Raw genomic sequence first — 25,080 nt, 5'->3', positions numbered from 1 at the left:
ATTTGGAAATAAAAAAACAAAAGTTTGTAACAAAAGTAATTTTTACTCAAAATTATAAACGCAAGTAGCATGCTAGTGAGAAATGCCTAGTGTGCTGCCACCTTTAGTTTGACAAAAAAATATATATAAAAATTATTCATAAAATTTTGTATAATTTCATATTATTGCAGTTGCACAAGATGAATGAAGCATTACTTAGTAAAACATCTGAGATGAAACAAAAAGTAGCAGATCTTGAACGCTTGCTTGAAGACAAAACAAATCAGTATACAGTTTCCCAGCACCACCTGCAGGTAATAAATAGATTTAATTCTTACATATAGTTATAAGGTGAAGCACTGTATATTTTGCACACACATTCTTGACCAACTGAGTGATCTGAGTTCGAGTCCTATCTAGAGCTGAAAAAATTGTCAGCATTGCTGCACTGTGAAGTGGCACTTCAACTTTGTTTGGCAAAGAGTTGGGTGTGGTCACAGCATTACTCATAGATTGGGCAATATATGAGGTCTGAGCTCTCACCCAGGAGGGTAATAGTTGTTGATCACGAGTCCAACACATGATCCAAGATCATAATGAATCACACACACACACACTTTCATCGGATAGATGGCGAAGATTGGAGTTCTGAAGAAAAAGTGAAATTTTCGCGGATCTCAACTCAAAGGAAGTACCTTATTGTATTTACAGGGAAGGGGAAAGCTTGTGGTGTAGTGGGAAAGTGAAGAGAAGGGGAGGGATTACTGAGGGAAATGGAAGGAAATGAGGAAGGGGAGGACTTGGTCCAGGAGACCAGGCGTCTTGTAAACAAGAGAAGGACCGATGATTTTGGTGAAGGGATTAACAAAAATATAAAGATTAGAAAATACAGATAAGAGCAGCACAATGGAAGGTGAGGATAATAATTTCCAGGGATTTAATGAGGGTGGGGCGGATACCAACCTCCCCGACTAGCAAGACTAAAGGAAAAACTTGAACAAATGACTGAACATTGGGAGAATAGGTTCGGTAACAGCAAAGATTACGCAGAGAGTTGAAAAATTGGAAGAACTAGAGAAATGAACGAAATGAACATCGCTGATAAATCCAAAGAGAATCCCAAAGAATTCTATAGTTACATTAGAGATAAAAAGGTTGTTAGGAATCACATTGGTCCACTATTATCTGCTGACGGTCAACTTGAATATGCAAATGAAGGGATGTGTAATATCTTAAACAATTATTTTAGCTCAGTATTCGTAAACGAAACACCTCAAAATGAACTCCAAACTGAAACCTGTGAAAAGTCTAGGGTAAACTTACTCGCTACGGTAAATAAAAAAAAATTAAAAGGTGTATAGATAAACTCAAAGTTAATAAAACACCAGGGTCTGACGGTTGGCATCCAAGAATCTTAAAGGAAATGAAAAATGAGATCGTTGTTCCATTAAAAATTATTTTCAAGAAATCCATCATATCCGGAGATGTCCCAAGAGAATGGAAGCTAGCTAACGTTACTCCCATATTCAAAAAAGGTGACAAAAAGAAGCCAAATAACTATAGGCCTATAAGTTTGACTTCAATCATAGGAAAAATAATGGAAACTATCATCAGAGATGCTATCGAACATCATTTAGAAAGTAACTGTTTGATAAATGATGGCCAGCATGGTTTCAGACGGAAACGTTCTTGCGTGACTAACTCGAATTCTACAACACAGTTATCTCGAATTATGACAAAAGAAACAATATAGATTTAATATATCTAGACTTTGCAAAAGCTTTTGATACCGTCCCACATGAAAGACTACTTACTAAATTAGCTTTACACGGAATAAGTGGTAGCCTATTAGGTTGGACTAGTAATTGGTTGAATGGTCGAAAACAGAGAGTTGTTTTAAATGGAAAAACTTCTAGATGAAAAAATGTTACAAGTGGAGTTCCTCAGGGTTCCGATCTTGGGCCACTTCTATTCATAGTATATATAAATGATATAGACCATGGACTAGAATCTACTGTTTCCAAGTTTGCTGATGATACAAAACTGTGCGGAGTGGCAGATGATCACTCAAACCAATTAGATATTCAAGAAGGTTTAGATGAATTACAGCAATGGTCTGAAAAGTGGCTAATGAAATTTAACACAAGTAAATGCAAGGTAATGCACATAGGTAAAAATAACAGTAAGTACGATTACAAGTTATTTGGAAATTCGTTAACAAAAGTGGATAGTGAAAAAGATCTCGGCGTAATTATCAGTAACGACCTCAAATCATCCAAGCAGTGTATTTCAGCCTCTGAGAAAGCAAATAAGATTCTAGGACTGATTGCGCGATCTTTTGATTTCAAAAGTCCATCACTCATTAACAAGCTATATAAATCATTAGTTCGTCCACATTTGGAATATGCTGTTTCCGTATGGTCACCGAATCTCATTAAAGACATTGACAGACTGGAAAAAGTACAACGGCGAGCCACAAAACTGATTCCAAATATCAAAAATAAATCATATGAAAATCGACTAAAACATATGAGTCTGTTTTCCTTAAAAAAGCGTAGACTCAGAGGTGACTTGATACAGGTCTTAAAGATTTTAAAGGGAATTGACTACATCAAAAGTGACCAAATTTTCACATTGAATGAGAATCAGACAAGAAACAAAGGTCTCAAACTGTCTGGAAATAGATTCAGTTTGGAAGTAGGTAGAAACAACTTTGCCAACCATGTAGTTAATGAATGGAATTAACTTCCTGCACAGGTAGTGCAATGTAGTTCAGTTGGAAGCTTTAACCCCTTCCATACGGTTCAAAATCTCGCGGGCAGCAGCCAATGCCAGCCGTACGACGTGTCGTAATCATACTCGCATCATAAAATATAGTCACCGCTTATATTTATCATTCTCTCTTTCACCCGTGAATTTTGAAAACCATAGAGAATGCGACTCAGGGCAGATTAAGAGAGAATTTAAAAAATAGGGGCGACTACAATAAATATAATTAAGACGCCGATATGGCATCGTTGCATATTCAATTGCTCCTCATGCCGCCTACGTGTGCGGCACCGTATGGAAGGGGTTAAGAATCATTTAGATAAACACCTAAGCAAGATGCTGTAATGATTATAATTTATCTTATATTATTTGTTTTTGTTTTGTTATCATTTTCTGTCTGATTTTCATTTATTATTAGTTATGTCAATTTATTATTATTTATGTATGTTATTTGTTATTTACATTATTATAGTTTTTATTTACTATTTTATTATTATGATTTTTTTTTGCATCCGACCTAGATATGGACCAAAAGGTCTCCTGTCGGCATGCTCTGCCTTTGTAATCCTTTGTAAGGTGAACAAAAACTTAACTAGAGAAATAGAAGAATTAAAAAGACAGTTAAAAGAAATAAAAGAGGAGAATGAAGAATTAAAGAGGAATAATAAAGGCAATAAAGAGGCCATAGCAAAAGAAGCACAGGGTTGGAAAAAAAATCCAAGAAAACAGTGAAGTTGCATTTACTGACATAATTTACAGCAAATGAAAGAACAAACTGAAGACAGTTATTAAAGTGATGAGACAGAAGGAGAATATAGTAAGAGACTTAGCAGATAAAAAGAAATGTATAATTATATTAGAAATGGAAGAGAAACATAACCTAAATAGAACCACAATAATCAATGAGGAAAAAGAAAAAGTAAACAGTTTACTAGAATAAGTTCAGGAAGATGAACCTGAAATCATGAAACAAATTGAAGAGATGTATAGACTCGAAAAGTATAGTACAGATAAGACCAGACCAATTAAGATTAAATTCAGGTCACAAACGACGGCAGATGATATCTTACAAAAACAGAGAAACTAGCAGCAAGTGAACAATATAAAAAGGTATGGATAAAAAGAGAAACGAATAAAGAGGAAAGAGAGGAAAAAATGAAAAGACATGAAGCTAAGGAAAAAAACGAGAACAGAACAGAGTCAGAAAAAGAGAAGTTCTATTGGAGAGTAATGAATATGAAAGTAAGGAAATACGACATACTAGAGAAAAACAAAAGGGAAACAGAGAATACAATTGAAGTGGCAGAAAACTAAGAGTGTCTTACACAAATATAGATGGATTGATAACAGGATTGAATAAGCTGAATGATTATCTGAAGGAAAAAGAACCGGACATAATGGGAATTGTAGAAACAAAATTAAAAGGTTCACTACCACCCAACATATAATTATAATTATTGGATTAGAAACAGAGAGACAAAACAAGGGGGGTGGAGTTATGTTCCTGACTAAGACAGATATAAACATGAGGTGTGTCACATATGGAAAGAATACAGTAGAGATAATTATGATAGAATTGGAAGACATAGATAAGAAGAGCAGAAAGTTTGTGATAAATTATGTGCCTCCAAAAACAGCCTCGTGGGAAGTGAGTGAACATAAAAGTATGTTAGAAGACACAAAGATAACATTAAATAAGATAATGGAAGATGGAGGAAGAATAGTTATGATGGGCGACTTTAATTGCAAAGAAGTCTGCTGGGAAGAGGGAGACGGCTCATGGGGAAATGTTCTACTCGAGATGATTATTGACCATACAATGACACTGTGGATACAGTAGAACACAAGGTATAGAAATGAAGAAGAACCATCGAGACTAGACCTAATAATCACATCTGAACCTAGAATAGTGGAAAAGATTGAATATAAAACACCAATAAGTAAAAGTGACCACATATTGATTGAACTGGAACTAAATGAGGAAAAATACATGAAAAGAAATGAACAATATAGAAAAGGAAGAATGATGTATGAAAAAACAAACTTTGATAAAATAAGAGAATTCTTTCAAAAAGAAAACTGGGAAGGAATATACAAAGAAACAACAGTGGAAGAGAAATGGAATATTTTGACAAAAAATTATAAAAAAGGAGTGGAAAAGTATGTCCTAAGACAGAAAAAAAAAAAAGAATATGTAAAGTGCTGGTACAACAAAAGTTGTAGGGAGTTAAAAAACAAAAGAGATAGAGCTTGGACCAAATGGGAGAAAGACAAAAGACCTGAAAAATGGAAAATATATACTTGTTATAGAAATGAATGCTTTTACTTGAGATTAATTGAGATAATACAAGAAAGAGATGGCTGGGGAGTGCATATTTTTGTATCTGCTGAAGACATCAGAAAGTTAGAATACAAAGAGCAGCAACAAAGTTGGCGCCTACACTGACAAACCTGACAAACGAACAAAGATTGGAAATATTACATCTGTCATCACAGGAACAGAGAAGAGAAAGAGCGATTTGTTGACCATTTACAGAATTATGAAAGGGATGGAAATTCTCGATAGAGACGACTTATTAAAGTGGGACAGAAGAGAAACGAGGACACGAAAAGAAGCTAAAGAAGGACAGTTACAGAAGAGACCTGAAAAAGAATAACTTCCCACATAGAGTGATTAATGTCTGGAACAAACTAAACAGAGAAACAGTGAGTGCCAAAAGTATACACGATTTTAAGAATAAAGTGGATGTGGAGAGATACGAAAACGGGTCACTATGAGCATAGCTCTCGTCCCGTAAAATACAACTAGATAAATACACATACACACACACACTTTTGTCAGATGGACGGCGAGGATTAGAGTTCTGAAGAAAAAGTGAAATTTTCGTGGACCCCTGTATTGTATTTACAGGGAAGGGGATAACTTGTGGTGTCATGGGAAAGTGAGGGAAAAGGAGAAGGGGAGGGATTACTGAGGGAAATGGAAGGAAATGAGGAAGGGGAAGACTTGGTCCAAGAGGCCAAACGTCTTGTAAACAAACGGAGGACCGATGATTTTGGTGATGAGATTAACAAAAATGTAAAGATTAGAAATATAGATAAGAGCAGCACAATGGAAGGCGAGGATAATTCCAGGGATTTAATGAGGGTGGGGGGGATACCAACCTCCCCCGATTGACAAGACTAGAGGAGAAACTTGATAAGATGATCGAACATTGGGAAGACAGGTTCGGCAACGTAACGAATATTGCGCAGAGTTGAAAGATTGGAAGAATTAGAGAAGGTGAACTAAAATTTAACTAATGAAATAGAAGAATTAAAAAGACAGTTAAAAGAAGTAAAAGAGGAGAATGAAGAATTAAAGAGATAATAAAGACAATAAAGAGGCCATAGCAAAAGAAGCACAGGGTTGGAAAAAAATCCAGGAAAACAGTAAAGTTGCATTTACTGACATAATTAAACAGCAAATGAAAGAACAAACTGAAGACTCAGTTATCAAAGTGATGAGACAGAAGGAGAATATAGTAAGAGACTTAGCAGATAAAAAGAAATGTATAATTATATTGGGAATGGAAGAGAAACATAACCTAGATAGAACTTCAAGAATCAGTGAGGAAAAAGAAAAAGTAAGCAGTTTACTAGAATTAGTTCAGGAAGATGAACCTGAAATAATGAAACAAATTGAAGAGATGTTTAGGCTCGGAAAATATAGTACAGATAAGACCAGACCAATTAAGATTAAATTCAGGTCACAAACAACAGCAGAGAATATCTTAGCAAAAACAGAGGAGTTAGCAGCAAGTGAACAATATAAAAAGGTATGGATAAAAAGAGAAATGAATGAAGAGGAAAGAGGGAAAGAAAAAATGAAAAGGAAAGAAGCTAAAGAAAAAAAAACGAGACCAGAACGGAGTCAGAAAAACAGAATTCTACTGGAGAGTAGTGAATATGAAATTGAGAAAATGGACCCTAACAGAGAGAAACAAAAAAGAAACAGAATACAATGGAATTAACAGAAAGTTAAGAGTGTCCTACACAAATATAGATGGATTAATAACAGGACTGAATGAACTGAACGAGTATCTGAAGGAAAAAGTACCGGACATAATGGGAATTGTAGAGACAAAATTAAAAGGTCCACTACCACCCAACAGCATAGGACACAATGCATATAATTATTGGATTAGAAACAGAGAGATAAAACAAGGGGGTGGAGTTATGTTCCTGACTAAGAAGGATATAAACGTGAAGAGTGTCACATATGGAAAGAATAGAGATGATTATGATAGAAGTAGAAGACAGAGATAAGAAGAGCAGAAAGTTTGTAATAATCTATGTGCCCCCAAAAACAGCCTCGTGGGAAGAGAGTGAACATAAAAGTATGTTAGAAGACACAAGAATAACATTAAACAAGATAATGGAAGATGGAGGAAGAATAGTTATGATGGGCGACTTTAATAGCAAAGAAATCTGCTGGGAAGAGATGACCGTAAAGGGTGGAGAAGATTCATGGGGAAGTGTTCTACTTGAGATGATTATTGACTACACAATGACGCAATGGATTCAAGAGAACACAAGGTATAGAAATGAAGAACCATCGAGACTAGACCTAATAATCACATCAGAACCTGAAATAATGGAAAAGGTAGAATACCAGGCACCAATAAGTAAAAGTGACCACATATTGATAGAACTAGAACTAAATGAGAATAAATACATGAAAAGAAATGAACAATATAGAAAAGGAAGATTGATGTATGATTTTTTTTTTTTTTTTTTTTTTTTTTTTTTTTTTTTATATATAAAATAAGATAATTCTTTTAAAAAGAAAACTGGGAAAGAATACACAAAGATACAACAGTAGAAGAGAAATGGAATATTTTGACAAAAATCTATAAAAAAGGAGTGGAAAAGTATGTCCCAAGACAAAAACAAGAAAAAGAATATGTTAAGTGCTGGTACAACAAAAGTTGTAGGGAGTTAAAAGACAAAAAAGACAAAGCTTGGACCAAATGTAAGAAATGCAAAAGACCTGAAAAATGGAAAATATATACTTGTTATAGAAATGAAGATGTACAAGCGTGCAGAGAGGAAAAGAGAAAATATGAAAAAGATGTCATAGAAAAATGTAAAGATCAACCAAAACTATTCTACAGATTTGTAAACAACAAACTGAAAAACAAACAAGATTTGGAGAAATTAAGACAAGGAGGAGTTGAATACACAGAGGAAATAGAAATGGCAGAAAATATGAACAAGCATTTAAAATCAGTGTTTACAAGGGAGAATATACAACCGGAAGAGATCGAATGGAAAGAGAAAGTCCCCCCTATGAAAGAAATAGAAGTAACAAAGAATGAAATAATGAAACACTTGAGTAATCTTGATGTTAGAAAATCACATGGACCAGATGAAATAGCAAACTGGATTTTGAAAGAATGCAGAAATGAACGGGCAGACAAAATACATAGCATAATAAATAGTTCCTTGAAAGAAGGAAAAGTTCCAGAAGATTGGAAAAAAGCAAATATAGTACCTATATATAAAGGGGGAAATAAAGAAGACCCTACCAACTATAGACCAGTCTCTCTAACAAGTACAATAGCAAAAATTTGTGAAAGAATTATCAAAAGTAAATGGGTAAAATATTTAGAAAAAACAATGTGCTAAATCCAAGGCAATTTGGATTCAAACAAGGACGATCATGTGTCACTAATTTAATATGTATCCATTCAAGGCTAATAGATATAATACAAGAAAGAGATGGATGGGCTGATTGTGCATTTCTAGACCTAAAAAAAAGCTTTTGACAAAGTACCACATAAGAAGTTGCTTAAGAAATTAGAAACTGAAGGAGGAATACAGGGCAAACTGCTTAAATGGATGGAAGACTTTTTGCAAGAAAGAAAAATGAGAGTAGATGAGAGACAAACACTCAAAATGGGATGACGTAATAAGCGGTGTTCCACAAGGAACAGTTCTGGCCCCAATAATGTTTGCTATATATATTAATGATATGGATGAAGAAATTGAAAGTTATATGAGCTTCTTTGCAGATGATGCAAAACTATTAAAAAAAGTGAACACGGAAGAAGATTGTGAGTCACTACAGAGTGATCTAAATAAAGTATGGGAATGGAGTAGGAAGTGGGAGATGGAGTTCAACACTAAAAAGTGTAGTATAATGGAATTTGGAAAAAGCAAAAACAGAATAACAGCATCATATAAATTGGGAGAAGAAGGAATAAAAAAAGTAGAAAATGAGAAGGACCTGGAGACATTGTTATGAATAATATGTCACCTGAGAAACATATAAATAAGATATTTGGAGAAACTTATAATTTGATAAGAACAATCAAAGTGGCATTTACATACCTGGATGAAGAAATGGTGAAGAAAATTGTAATCACCCTGATAAGACCAAGATTGGAATATGCAGCAATGATGTGGTCACCAAGTACAAAAAAATGTATAATTTTTTTTTTTTAAAGAATACAAAGAGCAATTACAAAATTGGCACCAATACTCTCAAAACTATCATATGAAGAGAGACTAGCAAAACTTGAACTACAGACACTAGAGCAAAGAAGAGAGAGAGGAGATTTGATAGCTATTTACAGAATCATGAAAGGCATAGAAATTATTAATAGAGAGAATCTGACAAAATGGGATGATAGAAATACAAGAGGGCACGGAAAGAAAATCAAGAAAGACAGCTATAGAAGAGATGTGAAAAAGAACAGCTTTCCTCACAGAGTAATAGACAGTTGGAACAAGTTAGATGAGAAAGTGGTATGTGCAAAAACAATACATGAATTTAAAAATAGTTTAGATAAGATGAGATATGAAGACGGGACACCACGAGCATAGCTCCCCTTCCCGTAAAATACAACTAAGTAAATACAACTAGGTAAATACACACTCACACACTCACACTCAAGAGAGTAAGAACTGAAGAAGATTGCAGATCGCTGCAAGATGACCTGAATGAAATATGAGAATGGAGTCGGAGATATGAGAAGAACTTAAACATTAAAAAATGTAGCATAATGGAATTTGGAAAAAGTATAGAGTTTCGGGACAATATAAAACTGGAAACAAAGAAATAAAATAAATTCAGAAAGGGACTTAGGAGTAATCATCTCAAGTGACTTGATACCTGACAAATATGTGAAAAAAATTATTTGGAGGGACTTACAACTTCAGATCAATGAAAGTGGCCCTCGACTACATAGATGAGGAGATGGTTAAAAAAATAGTTGTTACGCTGATAAGACCGAAATTAGAATATGCTGTATCAAAGTGGGCACCTAGCACAAAAAAATAACATAAGAAAGTTAGAAAGAATCCAAAGAGCAGCAACAAAAATGGCACCTACACTGTAAAATCTGACATATGAACAAAGATTGGAGAAATTACAGTTGTCAACACTAGAACAGAGAAGGGAAAGAGGCGATTTGTTGACCATTTTCAGAATTATGAAAGGGATGGAAGTTCTCAATAGAGACGACTTATTAAAGTGGGACAGAAGAGAAACAAGACATGAAAAGAAACTAAAGACAGTTACAGAAGAGACCTGAAAAAAAAATAGCTTCCCACATAGAGTGATCAGTGTTTGGAACAATATGAACAGAGAAACAGTGAATGCCAGAACTATACACATTTTTAAGAACAAACTGGATGTGGAGAGATAGCTCTCATCCCGTAAAATACAACTAGGTAAGTACACACACACACAGTGAAACAGTAAATGCCAGAACTATACACGAGTTAAAATCTAAACTGGACATGGAAAGATACGAAAATGGGTCACAACGAGCATAGCTCCCGTCCCGTAAAATACAACTAGGTAAATACATGCATGCACATACATACATACATACATATACCAAGGCTTTTTCCCCCTTACAAGGGAGGTAGCCAAAAAGGGAAAGACATAAAAACACTCCCACCCATTTCATCCCTAAAAACACTCCACACCCCTCCCACCCTCCCTCTCATCTGAGCACCTCCTGGATGACGGGTCCCTGCACCTTGCCCACCGCCCTGGGTCAGATGCAGTGTCGCAAGACACAGCACATCCACAGCAAGGCCGCTTCATTTAATCGGCGACCACTCTCTCCGTCCCCCCTTGCATATAAGGAGGGGACGGGGAGAAATCCCTTCGGGCTGCGTCAAAATTTGCTCACACATACTACCTCACCCCCCACCCCCGCCCATTCCTCCTCATGCAATCACAACATCATCCATATACAACCATTCTCCACTCACCTCTGTCTTCCGTCCTCTCCCTTCCTTCCTCAACAGACATTCCCCTCTTCCCCAAAGCCCCCTTCACCCCATCCATCCACCTCATCCTAGGACGTCCCTTCATGTTCACTCCCTCCACATCTGCCTTCCATACCTCTTTTACTAGTCTTTCTTCACTCATTCTTTCCATGTGTCCAAACCATCCTAATATTCTTTCATCAACCCTATCTCCCAGCTCCTTTTTCACCCCTGTTCTCCTCACCTCCTCATTTCTCACTCTATCCAGCCTAGTAACCCCCACCATACTTCTCAGACACCTCATCTCAAACACATTCAAACTCCTTCTCTCTTCTTCTCTTATGTTCCACGTTTCTGCCCCATACAGTGCTGTTGGCACAATCACTCCTTCATACAGTCTCCTCTTTGCATCCATTCCTAAATGTCTATTCCTCATTACACTACTTAAATGTATATTTGAACTTCCTTATAGGTTTTGGAAACAAAGATGAAGAAAGAAAGCAGTGAAAAATGTGAATTGATGGGGCGTCTTGGACAAGTAGTTGAAGAGAAGGGAAACCTTGAAGAAAAGGCAAAGTTGTTAACCAAACAAGTTAAACAACATGAAGATATTTCAGTACAATTTAACAAGGTAAGTGTATCATTGGTAGATTTATTTTAGATATATCAATCAAAAGAAAAACGATTTGAGTATTTGGATGGGTGTAAGGTTAGTGTATGCTTTGACTCAACCACTTCAGTTATAAAGGGGAAAGAGCTTCTTGGTGTATAGATGTGTATTTCTGTATTATTCAGAGAATAAAAATAAACCTCATGAGGTCAGTGGACAAGATAGACATCAATCTGTTGTCCCAGGTCTCTCTCTCCGAAGATCCTTGACTCCCAAATAACTGGCAACAGCTATGGGATTGGCCCACAAATCACTTAAAGAATAGGTAATGTGTAGTTGTCTTGGTAAGATGAGAATAGGTCAATGTAGGATGTCTTCTTGCTGTGTGTGGTGATTGCATCAGGGATATTTCTCTGGCCAGGCTTCGTCCACAAGGAATTAGAATAAAAGGGGTGGGTGAAAGTTGGGCTCTTAACTTAGCTGGATACCTCCCTTATGAAGGGGTAGAAGTCTTTTGGTATATAGCCATAGATATGAAGGATTTTAACATAACATAAAAATGAAGGAGACTACACGAGACCATAAGGCCTACACTAGGTAGTTCCATGTCCATTGCCACCTGTCATCCCCATCCATAAAGTTGTTTAACCATTTCTTAAAACCACCAATATTTTCAGTGCTCACTACATGGTTACTCAATCTATTCCATTTGTTGACCACCCTATTAGTAAACCAGTTCTTGCCTATTTCCTTCTTAACCCCTTCCATACAGTGCCGCATACGTAGGCGGCATGAGGAGCAAGTGGATACGCGAGGCTGCCATATCAGTGTCTTGATTATATTTATTGTAGTTGCCCCTGCATAATGACACACTCTCTAAACTGTCTTCATCACATTTTCTATGGTTATCAAAATTCACGGGTGAAAGAGAACGATCGATATAAGCGGTGACTATATTTTATGATGCGAGTATTATTACGACACATCGTACGTCTGACAGCTAATGCTGCCCGGGAGATTTTGGCCCGTACTGAAGAGGTTAAATCAAAATTTGTCCAATTTAAATCCATTACTGTGACCCCTGCCCTGTTGTCATAATATGATGACTTTGTGGTGGGGGAAAAGAATACTACCACCAAGTAATTCCACTTGGATCATAAGAGGCGAGAAGAAAGGAACGAGGATTGGGACTAGGCTTCCATCTCCTTGTAGCCCCAAAGGGGACAATCCTAAAAGAAAAAGCAAAGGCATAAGAGGGTCTGGAAGTTTTCCGACCAGCACCCTAAGGTTTGGGTCTTTTAATGTTCGAGGATGTGGTATATATGAGAGTAAAAGGGAAGAGATAGGTAGTATGTTTGTGAGAAGAAAGATGGATGTGTTGGCTTTGAGTGAAACTAAGCTGAAAGGGAAGGGCGAGTATAAGTTTGGGAGTGCAAGTGGGAGGTTATCGGGAGTGAAGAGAGGGCGAGGGAGGGAAGGGGTGGCTATTCTAGTAAGTGAAGAGATAAGTAAACGTGTAGTGGAGTGGAAGAAGGTTTCCTCAAGGATAATGTGGATGAAGGTGAAACTGGGAAAGGAGATGTGGGTTTTTGTAAGTGCATATGGGCCTGGTAGTGAGAAGAGCGTAGAAGAATGGGAGGCTTTTTGGATAGATTTAAATGAGTGTATAGAGGATTTAGGGAGAAATAGCAATGTAATAGTACTGGGAGACCTTGATGGGGTAGGAAATGATCCAATTGATGGAGTGGTTGGGAAAGAATCATAGTGGAGAGTTGATGGTGGAAATGTGTCTAGAAAGAGAGTTGATGATAACAAATACAGTGTTTTGGAAGAAAAGCATAAGTACACATGGGAGAGGGTGGTGGATGGAAGGGTGGTAGATAGAGCGTTAATGGACTATGTAGTGGTAAATAGGACTATGATAGGAAGAGTTAAGGATGTACATGTGCTAAGGGGAGAGAGTGGGGGAATATCAGATAATTTTTTGGTGGAAGGTAAGTTGAGAATGGAGGATAGATGGAGGAAGAGGAAAGGGACAAAAGGTAGGGAGGTGTTTAGAGTGAACTCGTTAAATGAAAAGGAAAAGGAGAAGGAGTACAAGAAGAAGCTGAAAGGAGGAGTGGGAGGGAGTGAAGGATAGAGTAGAGGTAGGTGTGGAGGAGGAATGGGGATGGTTCAAGGAGGGAGTCACAAAGTGTGCAAAAATGGTGTGTGGAACAAGAAGGACAGGAGGAAATAGAAGGAAGGGTAGTGAATGGTGGGATGAGGAAATAAAGAAGGTTGTAGTAGAGAAGAAGCGAGCTTTCACAGATTGATTACAAAATAGGACGAGGGAGTCATATGAGAAGTACAAAGAAAAGAAAAGAGAAGTCAAGCAAAAGGTAAAGGAGGCAAAGAGGAGAGCAGATGTGAAGTGGGGTAAGAGTATGACAGAAAATTTTGAAAGTAATAAAAAGATGTTTTGGAAAGAAATTAAGAGAGGAAGAGGAGGCAAATCAAGTAAAGAAGAAAAGGTAAAAGGTGCAGATGGAGAGATGATAATGGAAGAGAAGGCAGTAAGGGGAAGATGGACAGAATATTTTAGGGAGTTACTAAATGTGAAGGATGATAGGGAGGGAAAGATAGCTGCAGTGGGAAATGCGAAGAAAATGAGAGTGATGAGTGAGGAAAATGGAGGAGAAATAAGGGAGGATGAAGTGAAGGCAGTTGTTAAGATGATGAAAGCAGGTAAGGCACCTGGTCTGGATGGATGCCCTGCAGAATGTCTAAAAAAGGGAGGTACAGTGATGGTGGACTGGCTGGTGAGATTATTTAATGTTCGCTGGGGAGAGGGTAGAGTGCCGGAGGACTTGAGGAGTGCCTGTATAGTTCCACTTTAAAAGAAAAAAGGGGACAAATGTGAATGTAGTAGTTTCAGAGGGATTAGCTTGTTAAGTGTAGTTGGGAAGGCTTATGGGAGGATCTTGATTGAGAGGATTAGGATAGGAACAGGAGTAATTGGTGAGGAACAGTGTGGATTTAAGACGGGTAGAGGTTGTGTAGATCAGATTTTTATGGTAAGACATATGTGAGAAAGCTATAGGAAAGGGGAAGGATGTTTTTTGGGCCTTTATGGACCTAGAAAAGGCTTATGACAGGGTAGACAGAAAGGCACTTTGGGAGATTTTGCGGATATACGGGATAGGAGGAAAGCTTCTAGGAGCTTTCAAGAGTTTTTATGAGAGTAGTAGAGCTTGTGTGAGGATTAGAAATGGAGAGAGTGAGTGGTTCGAGGTAAAGGTGGGACTTCGTCAAGGATGCGTTATGTCACCCTGGCTGTTCAACTTATACATGGATGGGGTAGTGCGAGAGGTAAATGTAAGGGTAGTGGGTCAGGGATTGGAGATGGTTAAAGAAAATGGAGAAAAGTGGGAAGTGAGCCAACTGTTGTTTGCTGACGACACTGCGCTTGTGACAGGATTGGAGGAAGGATTGAGGAAGTTGGTGACAGAGTTTGGGAGAGTGTGTGATAGAAGAAAACTGAAGATAAATGTGGGTAAAAGTAAGGTGATGATATGTACAAGGGGTGAAAGTGGCAGTAGTCTGGAAGTGAGCATTAAGGGAGAGCGACTGGAGGAAGTGGATATTTTTAGATACTTGGGTGCAAATGTGGCAGGAAAAGGTGGAGTAAAGGTGGAGGTAGAATGTAGATTGAGAGAAGCGAGTAAATGCCTTGGTGTATTAAAAAGTGTAATGAGGAATAGACATTTGCGAATGGATGCTAAGAGGAGACTATATGAAGGAGTGATTGTGCCAACAGCACTGTATGGGGCAGAAACATGGAACATAAGAGAGGAAGAACTGTCTAGTTTCTGCAACCGGGATTTATTGATAATGTGTGATTTCAATTTTACTGACATTGATTGGATGACCCTTGAACATGGCCATATAGGTAGTCGCTTGATTGATTTTCTTGGTGACAATTACTTATTTCAGCATGTAAAAGAGCCCACAAGATATGGAAACTTACTCGATCTATTGATCACTAGCCGCGAAAACATGGTAACTGATGTAGAAGTCGGTGAATCTGTTGCAAATAGCAATCACAACTTAGATTCAAACTCCGAAACAATTTTAGAATAGATACTTGTGTTTCTAAAATACCCAATTTCAGTAAAGCTCAGTTCATAGGACTACGTCAGGAGCTTCAGCTTACAGATTGGGAGGCAAAATTAAACGAAAGACCTGTAGATCAGATGTGGGAAATATTTCAAAATACGCTCACTAAGATGATTCAAACTTACATTCCATTTAAGGACAGACGTCCCCCAAATCAGGCTCGCCCAAAGTGGCTCGACAAAGACTGAAAAAAAGTATTGCTAAAAAGAGACAGGCTTATAAGAAATATAAGTGCTCGGGTGCATCTAATGACTATGAAAGTTATGTATCAATACAGAGAGATTTAAAAAAGACAATAAGAAAAAGAAAACAACAATACGAAATGAACATCGCTGATAAATCCAAAGAGAATCCCAAAGAATTCTATAGTTACATTAGAGATAAAAAGGTTGTTAGGAATCACATTGGTCCACTATTATCTGCTGATGGTCAACTTGAATATTCAAATGAAGGAATGTGTAATATCTTAAACAATTCTTTTAGCTCGGTATTCGTAAACGAAACACCTCAAAGTGAACTCCAAACTGAAACCTGTGGAAAGTCTAGGGTAAACTTACTACGATAAATATAACAAAAGAATAAATTAAAAGGTGTATAGACAAACTGAAAGTTAATAAAACACCAGGGCTTGACGGTTGGCATCCAAGAATCTTAAAGGAAATGAAAAATGAGATTGTTCCATTAGAAATTATTTTCAAGAAATCCATCATATCTGGAGATGTCCCAAGAGAATGGAAGCTAGCTAACGTTACTCCCATATTCAAAAAAGGTGACAAAAAGAAACCAAATAACTATAGGCCTATAAGTTTGACTTCAGTCGAAGGAAAAATAATGGAAACTATCATCAGAGATGCTATCGAACATCATTTAGAAAGTAACCGTTTGATAAATTATAGCCAGCATGGTTTCAGACGGAAACGTTCTTGTGTGACTAACTAACTCGAATTCTACAACACAGTTATCTTGAATAATGACAAAAGAAACAATATAGATTTAATATATCTAGACTTTTCTAAAGCTTTTGATACCGTCCCACACGAAAGACTACTTACTAAATTAGCTTTACACGGAATAAGTGGTAGCCTATTAGGTTGGGCTAGTAATTGGTTGAATGATCGAAAACAGAGAGTTGTTTTAAATGGAAAAACTTCTAGATGAAAAAATGTTACAAGTGGAGTTCCTCAGGGTTCTGTTCTTGGGCCACTTCTATTCATAGTATATATAAATGATATAGACCATGGACTAAAGTCAACTGTTGCCAAGTTTGCTGATGATACAAAACTGTGCGGAGTGGCAGATGATCACTCAAACCAATTAGATATTCAAGAAGATTTAGATAAATTACAGCAATGGTCTGAAAAGTGGCTAATGAAATTTAACATAAGTAAATGTATGGTAATGCATATAGGTAAAAATAATAGTAAGTACAATTACAAGTTATTTGGAAATTCGTTAACAAAAGTGGATAGTGAAAAAGATCTCGGCGTAAATATCAGTAATGACCTCAAATCATCCAAGCAATGTATTCAGCCTCTGAGAAAGCAAATAAGATTCTAGGACTGATTGCGCGATCTTTTGATTTCAAAAGTCCATCACTCATTAACAAGCTATATAAATCGTTAGTTCGTCCACATTTGGAATATGCTGTTTCCATGTGGTCACCGAATCTCATTAAAGACATTGACAGACTGGAAAAAGTACAACGGCGAGCCACAAAACTGATTCCAAATATCAAAAATAAATCATACAAAAATCGACTAAAACATATGAGTCTGTTTTCCTTAAAAAAGCGTAGACTCAGAGGTGACTTGATACAGGTCTTAAAGATTTTAAAGGGAATTGACATCAAAAGTGACCAAATTTTCACATTGAATGAGAATCAGACAAGAAACAATGGTCTCAAACTGTCCGGAAATAGATTCAATTTAGAAGTAGGTAGAAACAACTTTGCCAACTGTGTAGTTAATGAATGGAATAAACTTCCTGCACAGGTAGTGCAATGTAGTTCAGTTCAAAGCTTTAAGAATCATTTAGATAAAAGCAAGATGCTGTAATGATTATAATTTATTTTATATTATTTGTTTTTATTTTATCATTTGTCTGTCTGATTTTCATTTATTATTAGTTATATGTCAATTTATTGTTATTTACTATTTACCTGTTTGTTTATTATTTAACTATACCTATGCATTTATTTATGTATTTTATTTGTTATTTACATTATTATAGTTTTTATTTATTGTTTTATTATTATATATATTTTTTTTGCATCCGATCTAGATATGGACCAAAAGGTCTCCTGTCGGCATGCTCTGCCTTTGTAATCCTTTGAATATGTTTGAGATGAGGTGTCTGAGAAGTATGATGGGGGTTACTAGGCTGGATAGAGTGAGAAATGAGGAAGTGAGGAGGAGAACAGGGGTGGAAAGGGGGCTGGGAGATAGGGTTGATGAAAGAGTATTAGGATGGTTTTAACACATGGAAAGAATGAGTGAAGAAAGACTAGTAAAAGAGGTATGGAAGGCAGATGTGGAGGGAGTGAACATGAAGGGATGTCCTAGGATGAGGTGGATGGATGGGGTGAAGGGGGCTTTGGGGAAGAGGGGAATGTCTGTTGAGGAAGGACGAGAGAGGACAGAAGACAGGGGCGAATGGAGAATTGTGTGAGCAAATTTTGATGCAGCCCGAAAGGATTTCTCCCCGTCTTCTCCTTTATGCATGGGGAGACGGAGAGGGTGTTCACCGATTTAATGAAGCGACCTTGCTGTGGATGTGCTGTGTCTTGCGACACTGCTTCTGACCCAGGGCAGTAGACAAGGTGCAGGGATGACCCGTCATTTAGGAGGTGCTAAGATGAGAGGGAGGGTGGAAGGGTGTGGAGTGTATTCAGAGATGGAATGGGTGGGAATGATTTTATGCCTTTTACTTTTTGGCCACCTACCTTGTAAGGGGGAAAAAGCCTTGGTTTATGTATGTATGTTTGCATCACCCTTGTTAAAATCTTTGATCCACTTGAACACCTGTGTTAGATCACCCCACACTCTGTGTCTTTCCAGAGAGTGTAAGTTAAAGTGTCTAAGCCTCTCTTCGTAAGGTAATTTTCTGAGGCCATGTATCATTTTGGTCATTCTCCTCTGTACTGAGTCTAGTGAATTGGTGTCCATTCTATAGGATAGAGACCAAAACTGTACAGCATAGTCAAGGATGGATCTAACACTAGAGTTTGATAATTAAAGGTTGATAACTCGTCTGGGGTATTGGCTGCATGTTATTGTGGTGTTGAAAGCTGTTCAGTAGCATGCAGCTGATATTTAGGGTCTATATGGGGCACCCCTTCAGATCAGAGATGAGAGTAAAAGGGAAGTGATAGGCAGTATGTTTGTTAGAAGAAAGATGGATGTGTTGGCATTGAAAGTTGAAAGGGAGGGGCGAGTTTGAGTTTGGAACTGTAGTTAGGAGGGTGTCAGGAGTGAAGAGAGGATGAGGGAGAGAAAGGGTGGCTATACTAGTAAGTGAAGAGATAGGTAAGCATGTGATGGAATGGAAGGAGGTTTCTTCAAAGTTAATGATGATGAAGGTGAAACTGGGAAGGGAGATGTGGGTTTTTGTAAGTGCAGATGGGCCTGATAGTGAGAAGAATGTAGAGGAAAGGGAGGCTTTTTGGATAGAAAGTTTAGGGAAAAATAACAATGTATTTGTATTAGAAGATCTTAATGCTAGGGTAGGGAATAAACCAATAGAAGGAGTGGTTGGAAAGTGTGGAACTCCAGGAAAAAATTATAGTGGTAAGTAGATGGTGGAAATGTGTCTTGAAAGAGAGTTGATGATAGCAAATACTCATACAATGTTTAGGAAGAAAGTTGAGCATGAGTACACATGGGAGAGAGTGGTGGATGGAAGGATGGTAGATAAGGATTTAATGGACTACATAGTGACCATGAGAAGAGTAGGAAGAGTTTTGGATGTACATGCTCAATGGGGGGAGAGTGGGGGAATGTCGGATCATTTTCTGGTGGAAGGGAAGTTGAGAATGGAGGATAGATGGTGAAACAGGAAAAGGACAGAAGGTAGGGAGGTGCTTAGAGTAAACTGTTTAAATGAGAATGAAAAGGAGGAGTACAAGAAGCTGAGAGAGGAATGGGAGTGAAGGATAGAGTAGAACTAGGAATGGAGGAAGAATAGGGATGGTTCAAATTGGGAGTCACAAGGTGTGCAAAATTGGTGTGTGGAACAAAGAGGATTGGAGGAAGTAGAAGGAAGGGTATTGAGTGGTGGTATGAAGCAAAGAAGGTGGTAGAAGAGAAGCAAGCATTCATAGATTGTTACAAAATAAAACTAGAGAATCATATGAGAGATACAAATAAAAAAAGAGGTGAAGTAAGACATAAGATAAAGGAGGCAAAGAGGAGAGCAGATGTGAAACGGGATAAGAGTGTGACAGTAATAGAAATATGTTTTGGATGGAAATTAAGCGAGAAAGAGGAGGCAAATCAAGTAGAGAGGAAAAGGTAAAAGGTGCAGATGGAAAGATGATGATGGAAGAGTTGGCAGTAAGAGGGAGATGGGCAGAGTATTTTAGGGAGTTGCTAGAAAGGGAGTTGATAGCAAAATACAGTGTTTTGGAAGAAAGTCAAGCATAAGTACACATGGGAGAGGGTGGTGGATGGAAGGGTGGTAGATAGAGCATTAATGGACTATGTTATGGTAGAAAGGAGTATAATAGGAAGAGTTAAGGATGTACATGTGCTAAGGGGAGAGATTGGGGGAATATCAGATAATTTTTTGGTGGAAGGTAATTTGAGAGTGGAGGATAGATGGAGAAAGAGGAAAAGAGCAAAAGGTAGGGAGGTGCTTAGAGTGAACTCTTTACATGAAAAGGAGGAGAAGAAGCTGAGAGAGGAGTGGGTGGGAGTGAAGGATAGAGTAGAGCTAGGAGTGGAGGAGGAATGGGGATGGTTCAAGGAGGGAGTCACAAAGTGTGAAAAGATGTGTGTGGAACAAGAAGGATGGGAGGAAGTAGAAGGAAGGGTAGTGAATGGTGGGATGAGGAAACAAAGAGGAAAAGGGCAAAAGGTAGGGAGGTGCTTAGAGTGAACTCTTTATATGAAAAGGAAAAGGAGAAGGAGTACAAGAAGAAGCTGAGAGAGGAGTGGGAGGGAGTGAAGGATAGAGTAGAGCTAGGAGTGGAGGAGGAATGGGGATGATTCAAGGAGGGAGTCACAAAGTGTGCAAAGATGGTGTGTGGAACAAGAAGGATGGGAGGAAGTAGAAGGAAGAGTAGTGAATGGTGGGATGAGGAAACAAAGAAAGTTATAGAAGAGAAGAAGCGAGCCCATGGCATAGGAGGAAAAGTGTTAGAATGGATTAGAGCTTGGATTAGTAACAGAAAACAGCGGGTCACCATATATGGAGTAAAATCCAGGTGGAGCCATATTATCAGTGGGGTTCCCCAGGGCTTGGTTTTGGGGCCCTTGAAATTCATTATGTACATAAACAACTTAGTCGATGGGATAAATAGGGATGTTAATAAGTTCGTGGATGACACTAAAATAGGACGCCTAATTAGGTCAGGAGATGACGCAGAGATTCTGCAAGATGATCTTAACAAATTGTTCACATGGTCGGTGATATGGCAGATGACCTTCAATATTTCTTAGTGTATTGTGTTAAATATAGGGCTACACAACCCCAAAAATAGATACAGCTTAGATAACACGCTTTTAGAGAAAACTGAGTGCAAGAGAGACTTGGGAGTTCTAGTGAGTCCGGACCTTAAAACCAGAAAACAGTGCATTAGTGCCAGGAATAAAGCTAACAGAGCATTAGGTTTCATTGCTAGGACAGTAACAAATAGAAGTGCAGAGGTAATTATCAAACTCTATCTAGCGATAATTAGACCCATCCTTGACTATGTGGTATAGTTTTGGTCTCCGTCCTACAGAATGGACATCAATTCACTAGAATCAGTACAGAGAAGAATGACCAAAATGATACATGATCTCAGAAATTTGCCTTATGAGGAGAGGCTTAGGCACCTTAACTTGCACTCTTTGGAGAGATGCAGGGTGATCTAATAGAGGTGTTCAAGTGGATCAAAGGTTTTAACAAGGGTGATGCAAACAAGGGCATCATACTAAGACAACAGGGCAGGACTCACAGTAATGGATTTAAACTGGACAAATTTAGATTTAACCCCTTCCATACGGTGCCGCACACGTAGGCGTCATGAGGAGCAAGTGGATTCGCGACGCTGCCATATCGGCGTCTTGATTATATTTATTGTAGTCGCCCCTGTGTTTTTACATTCTCCCAAATGCGCCCTTAATCCCATTCTCTGTGGTTTTCAAAATTCGCGGGTGAAAGAGAGAACGATCGATATAAGCGGCGACTATATTTTATGATGCGAATATTATTTCGTTACGTCGTACGGCTGGCATTGGCTGCTGCCCGCGAGATTTAAGTCCCGTATTGAAGTGGTTAAGAAGGAAATAGGCAAGAATTGGTTTACTAATAGGGTGGTCAACAAATGGAATGGACTTAGTAACCATGTAGTGAGCACTGAAACTATCAGTTGTTTTAAGAAACAGTTAGACAACTTTATGGATATGGAGCTGCCTTGTGTAGGCCTTATGGTCTCTTGCAGTCTCCTTCATTCGTATGTTCTTATGAGATTGTATGGAGTGATTGTGCTGACAGCACTGTATGGGGCAGAAACAGAACAGAAGAGAGGAGGAGTTTGTGTTTGAGATGAAATGCCTGAGAAGTATTGTAGGGGTTACTAGACTGGATAGAGTGAGAAATGAGGAGGTGAGGAGGAGAGTGTGGGTGGAGAGTTGGGAGATGGGGTTGTGAAAGAGTATTGGGATTGTTTTGACACATGGAAAGAATGAGTGAAGAAAGACTAGTAAAAGAGGTGTGGAAGGCAGAGTTGGGAGTGAACTTGAGGGGGCGACCAAGGATGAGATGGATGGACTAGGTAAAAGGGGCATTGGGAATGAGGGGAATGTGTGTTGAGGAAGGGTGAAGACATAAGATAAGGGTGAGTGGAGAATGGTTGTGTATGGATGATGCTGTGATGCATGGGTGCGGGAATGGGCAGGAGTATGTTTGAATGATATTTTGATGCAGCCTGAAGGGATTTCTCCTTGTCTTTTCTTTTTCTGTGAGAGGGGAGAGAGAGGGTGGGGGGTCGCTGATTAAGTGAAGCAGCCTTCCTGTGGATGTACTGTGTCTTGCTACATTGCTTCTGACCCAGGGCAGTGGAAGAGAAGCAGGGATGACCTGTCATCCAGGAGGAGCCAAGGTAAGAGGTAGGGGATGGAATGGGTGTGAGTGGATTTTATGCCTTTGTTTTTTGGCTTCCTCCCTTGTAAGGGGGAAAAACTTGTTATATATATGTATATGATACAAATAATATTCTATCTTGTTTCAGATAAAGAATGAGAAGTTAGCAGTTGAGGAGGAGTTACAACAAGTCAGACAGTCATATAAAGAAGCTAAATGCACTCTTATGAGTTCACAGGACCAATTGCAAAAAAGTGAAGAGAGTATCAAGGTAAGGTTGTTTACATATATACTAGAGGGCCTTTTCTCTTCAGAAGGAGAATGGCCAAGGCAAAACACACTTCCACCATATTCATATTAAAACCTATTAAACAACCCTCCCATTGTAGAACCATATGAATGAAGAGTCTGTACCTCGCCACACTGCTCAGGTCAAGAACAGTGCAGCATGACCTGACAGTTTTAGCTGGTTTACCCTATATTGCTTAATTATCTCTAAATACCAAAGGCCCCTTATATTGGAAGTAGCCAGCCAAAGCATGCACCAATATGTGGGATACAAAATGTTTATTCTATTTATATATCAAGGGTTTCTTCTCCCATATAAAGGAGGTAGCCAGTTTAGGCATGCGCCCACTCCAACCACCACTCTTGTGCCCCCTCCCCTTTCCTCTCATCTTAGCTCCTCTGGAATGAAGGTTCATCCCTGTCTCCTGCCCACTGCTTGGATCAAAAGCAATGCAGCAAGACAGTTCATCTATGGCAGAAAATAGAGAAGATGGAGAGAAGCCCCTTTAGGCTGCATCAAAATATTTGGCACTTACCCTATCCCCTGCCTGCTGCCTTCCTTGCTCAACAGACATTCCCTTCTTGTTCAGAGTCCCTTTCCACCCATCCATTCATCTCATCATCAGTTGTCCCCTCAAGTTCACTATCCACTGCTGCTTTTCACAGCTCGTTCAGTAATCTTTTCCACTCATTCTTTGCATCCCAACATATTACTGAACATTTGGATTCCACATTCGTTTTCATGGATGGCTCAAAAACAGATGCTGGCGTCGGATATGGAGTTTTTAGTGATAATTTTAGCTGCAGAGGAGCACTACCAATTGCAGTATCAAATTTTACAGCAGAGCTATATGGAATTTTAACCGCTTTAGAACACATTATAACTCTCCAGACATCCAACTTCACAAACTATTGTAATTCAAAATGTGCATTACAGGCAATAGAAATCTTCAATGGCGATAATCCTCTAACAATGAAAGTCTCACAGTGGGTGTTTCTACTACAATGTAGAGGGATCACTATATCATTTTGCTGGGTTCCAGCACATGTACATATATATGGAAATGAAAAAGCTGACCAACTAGCAAAGTCAGCAGCAACCAGTCTGATCCCTAAACGGTGCACAATACCATATAGAGATATCCTTCCTAGCATCACGAATATTATCCATAAGTCGTGGAAACAACAGTGGAATGAAGTGGGACATAACAAAATAAAAGAGATCACCACAAATATACAACCTTGGAAATATGAAATTATGCCAAGGAAATGGGAAGTAATTATATGTCGTCTCCGCATAGGACATTCAAGGCTTACCCATGGATATCTCATGAGTGGTGAAAATCAACCATACTGTGAAGATTGCTTAATCCCCATGACTATTAAACATTTGCTGGTTGAATGCCCTAATCACAGAGAACTGAGAGAGTGTCACTTCCCAAATAAGAAAGAGAGAGATGGTAACTATAATTTGGGCAAGCCACTGGGAAAAGAACTGCAGTTTGATTATGAGGGAGTCATTAAATTCTTAAAAGAAGTTGTTGTTGTTGTTGTCGTTCCCTAGACTGTCCGAGCAGTCCCGTCTCCCCAAGGAGCGTATGTTGTGTTGTTTGCGTGCATGATTGTGTATAATGCAGTCTTCCATTATGTGTTGTATGGTATGGGGTGAAGTGTTACATCCTGGGCAGCTGTTCACAACGCGGTCATCCAGCCTCTTCTGGTAG

The 25,080-nt window shown here is 38.3% G+C and overlaps 1 protein-coding gene across 4 annotated transcripts in view; it reads left to right on the top strand.

Moving 5' to 3' along the window:
* LOC143041536 (uncharacterized) overlaps positions 1 to 25,080 on the top strand; it is a 127,189-nt gene that overhangs the window by 29,728 nt on the left and 72,381 nt on the right. For all 4 annotated transcript variants that reach the window (XM_076213524.1, XM_076213526.1, XM_076213525.1 and 1 more), the window contains 3 exons: positions 171 to 293; positions 11,489 to 11,647; positions 23,217 to 23,339. In XM_076213524.1, coding sequence (XP_076069639.1) covers positions 171 to 293; positions 11,489 to 11,647; positions 23,217 to 23,339 — 405 coding nt within the window. The remainder of the gene's footprint in view (positions 1 to 170; positions 294 to 11,488; positions 11,648 to 23,216; positions 23,340 to 25,080) is intronic.

This window comes from Oratosquilla oratoria, chromosome 31 (assembly GCF_046742065.1).
Source record: "Oratosquilla oratoria isolate Oo_2021 chromosome 31, ASM4674206v1, whole genome shotgun sequence".
NCBI lineage: Eukaryota > Metazoa > Arthropoda > Malacostraca > Stomatopoda > Squillidae > Oratosquilla > Oratosquilla oratoria.
The sequence above is the reverse complement of the archived record's forward strand: the minus strand, read 5'-3'. Positions and strand labels throughout refer to the sequence as shown.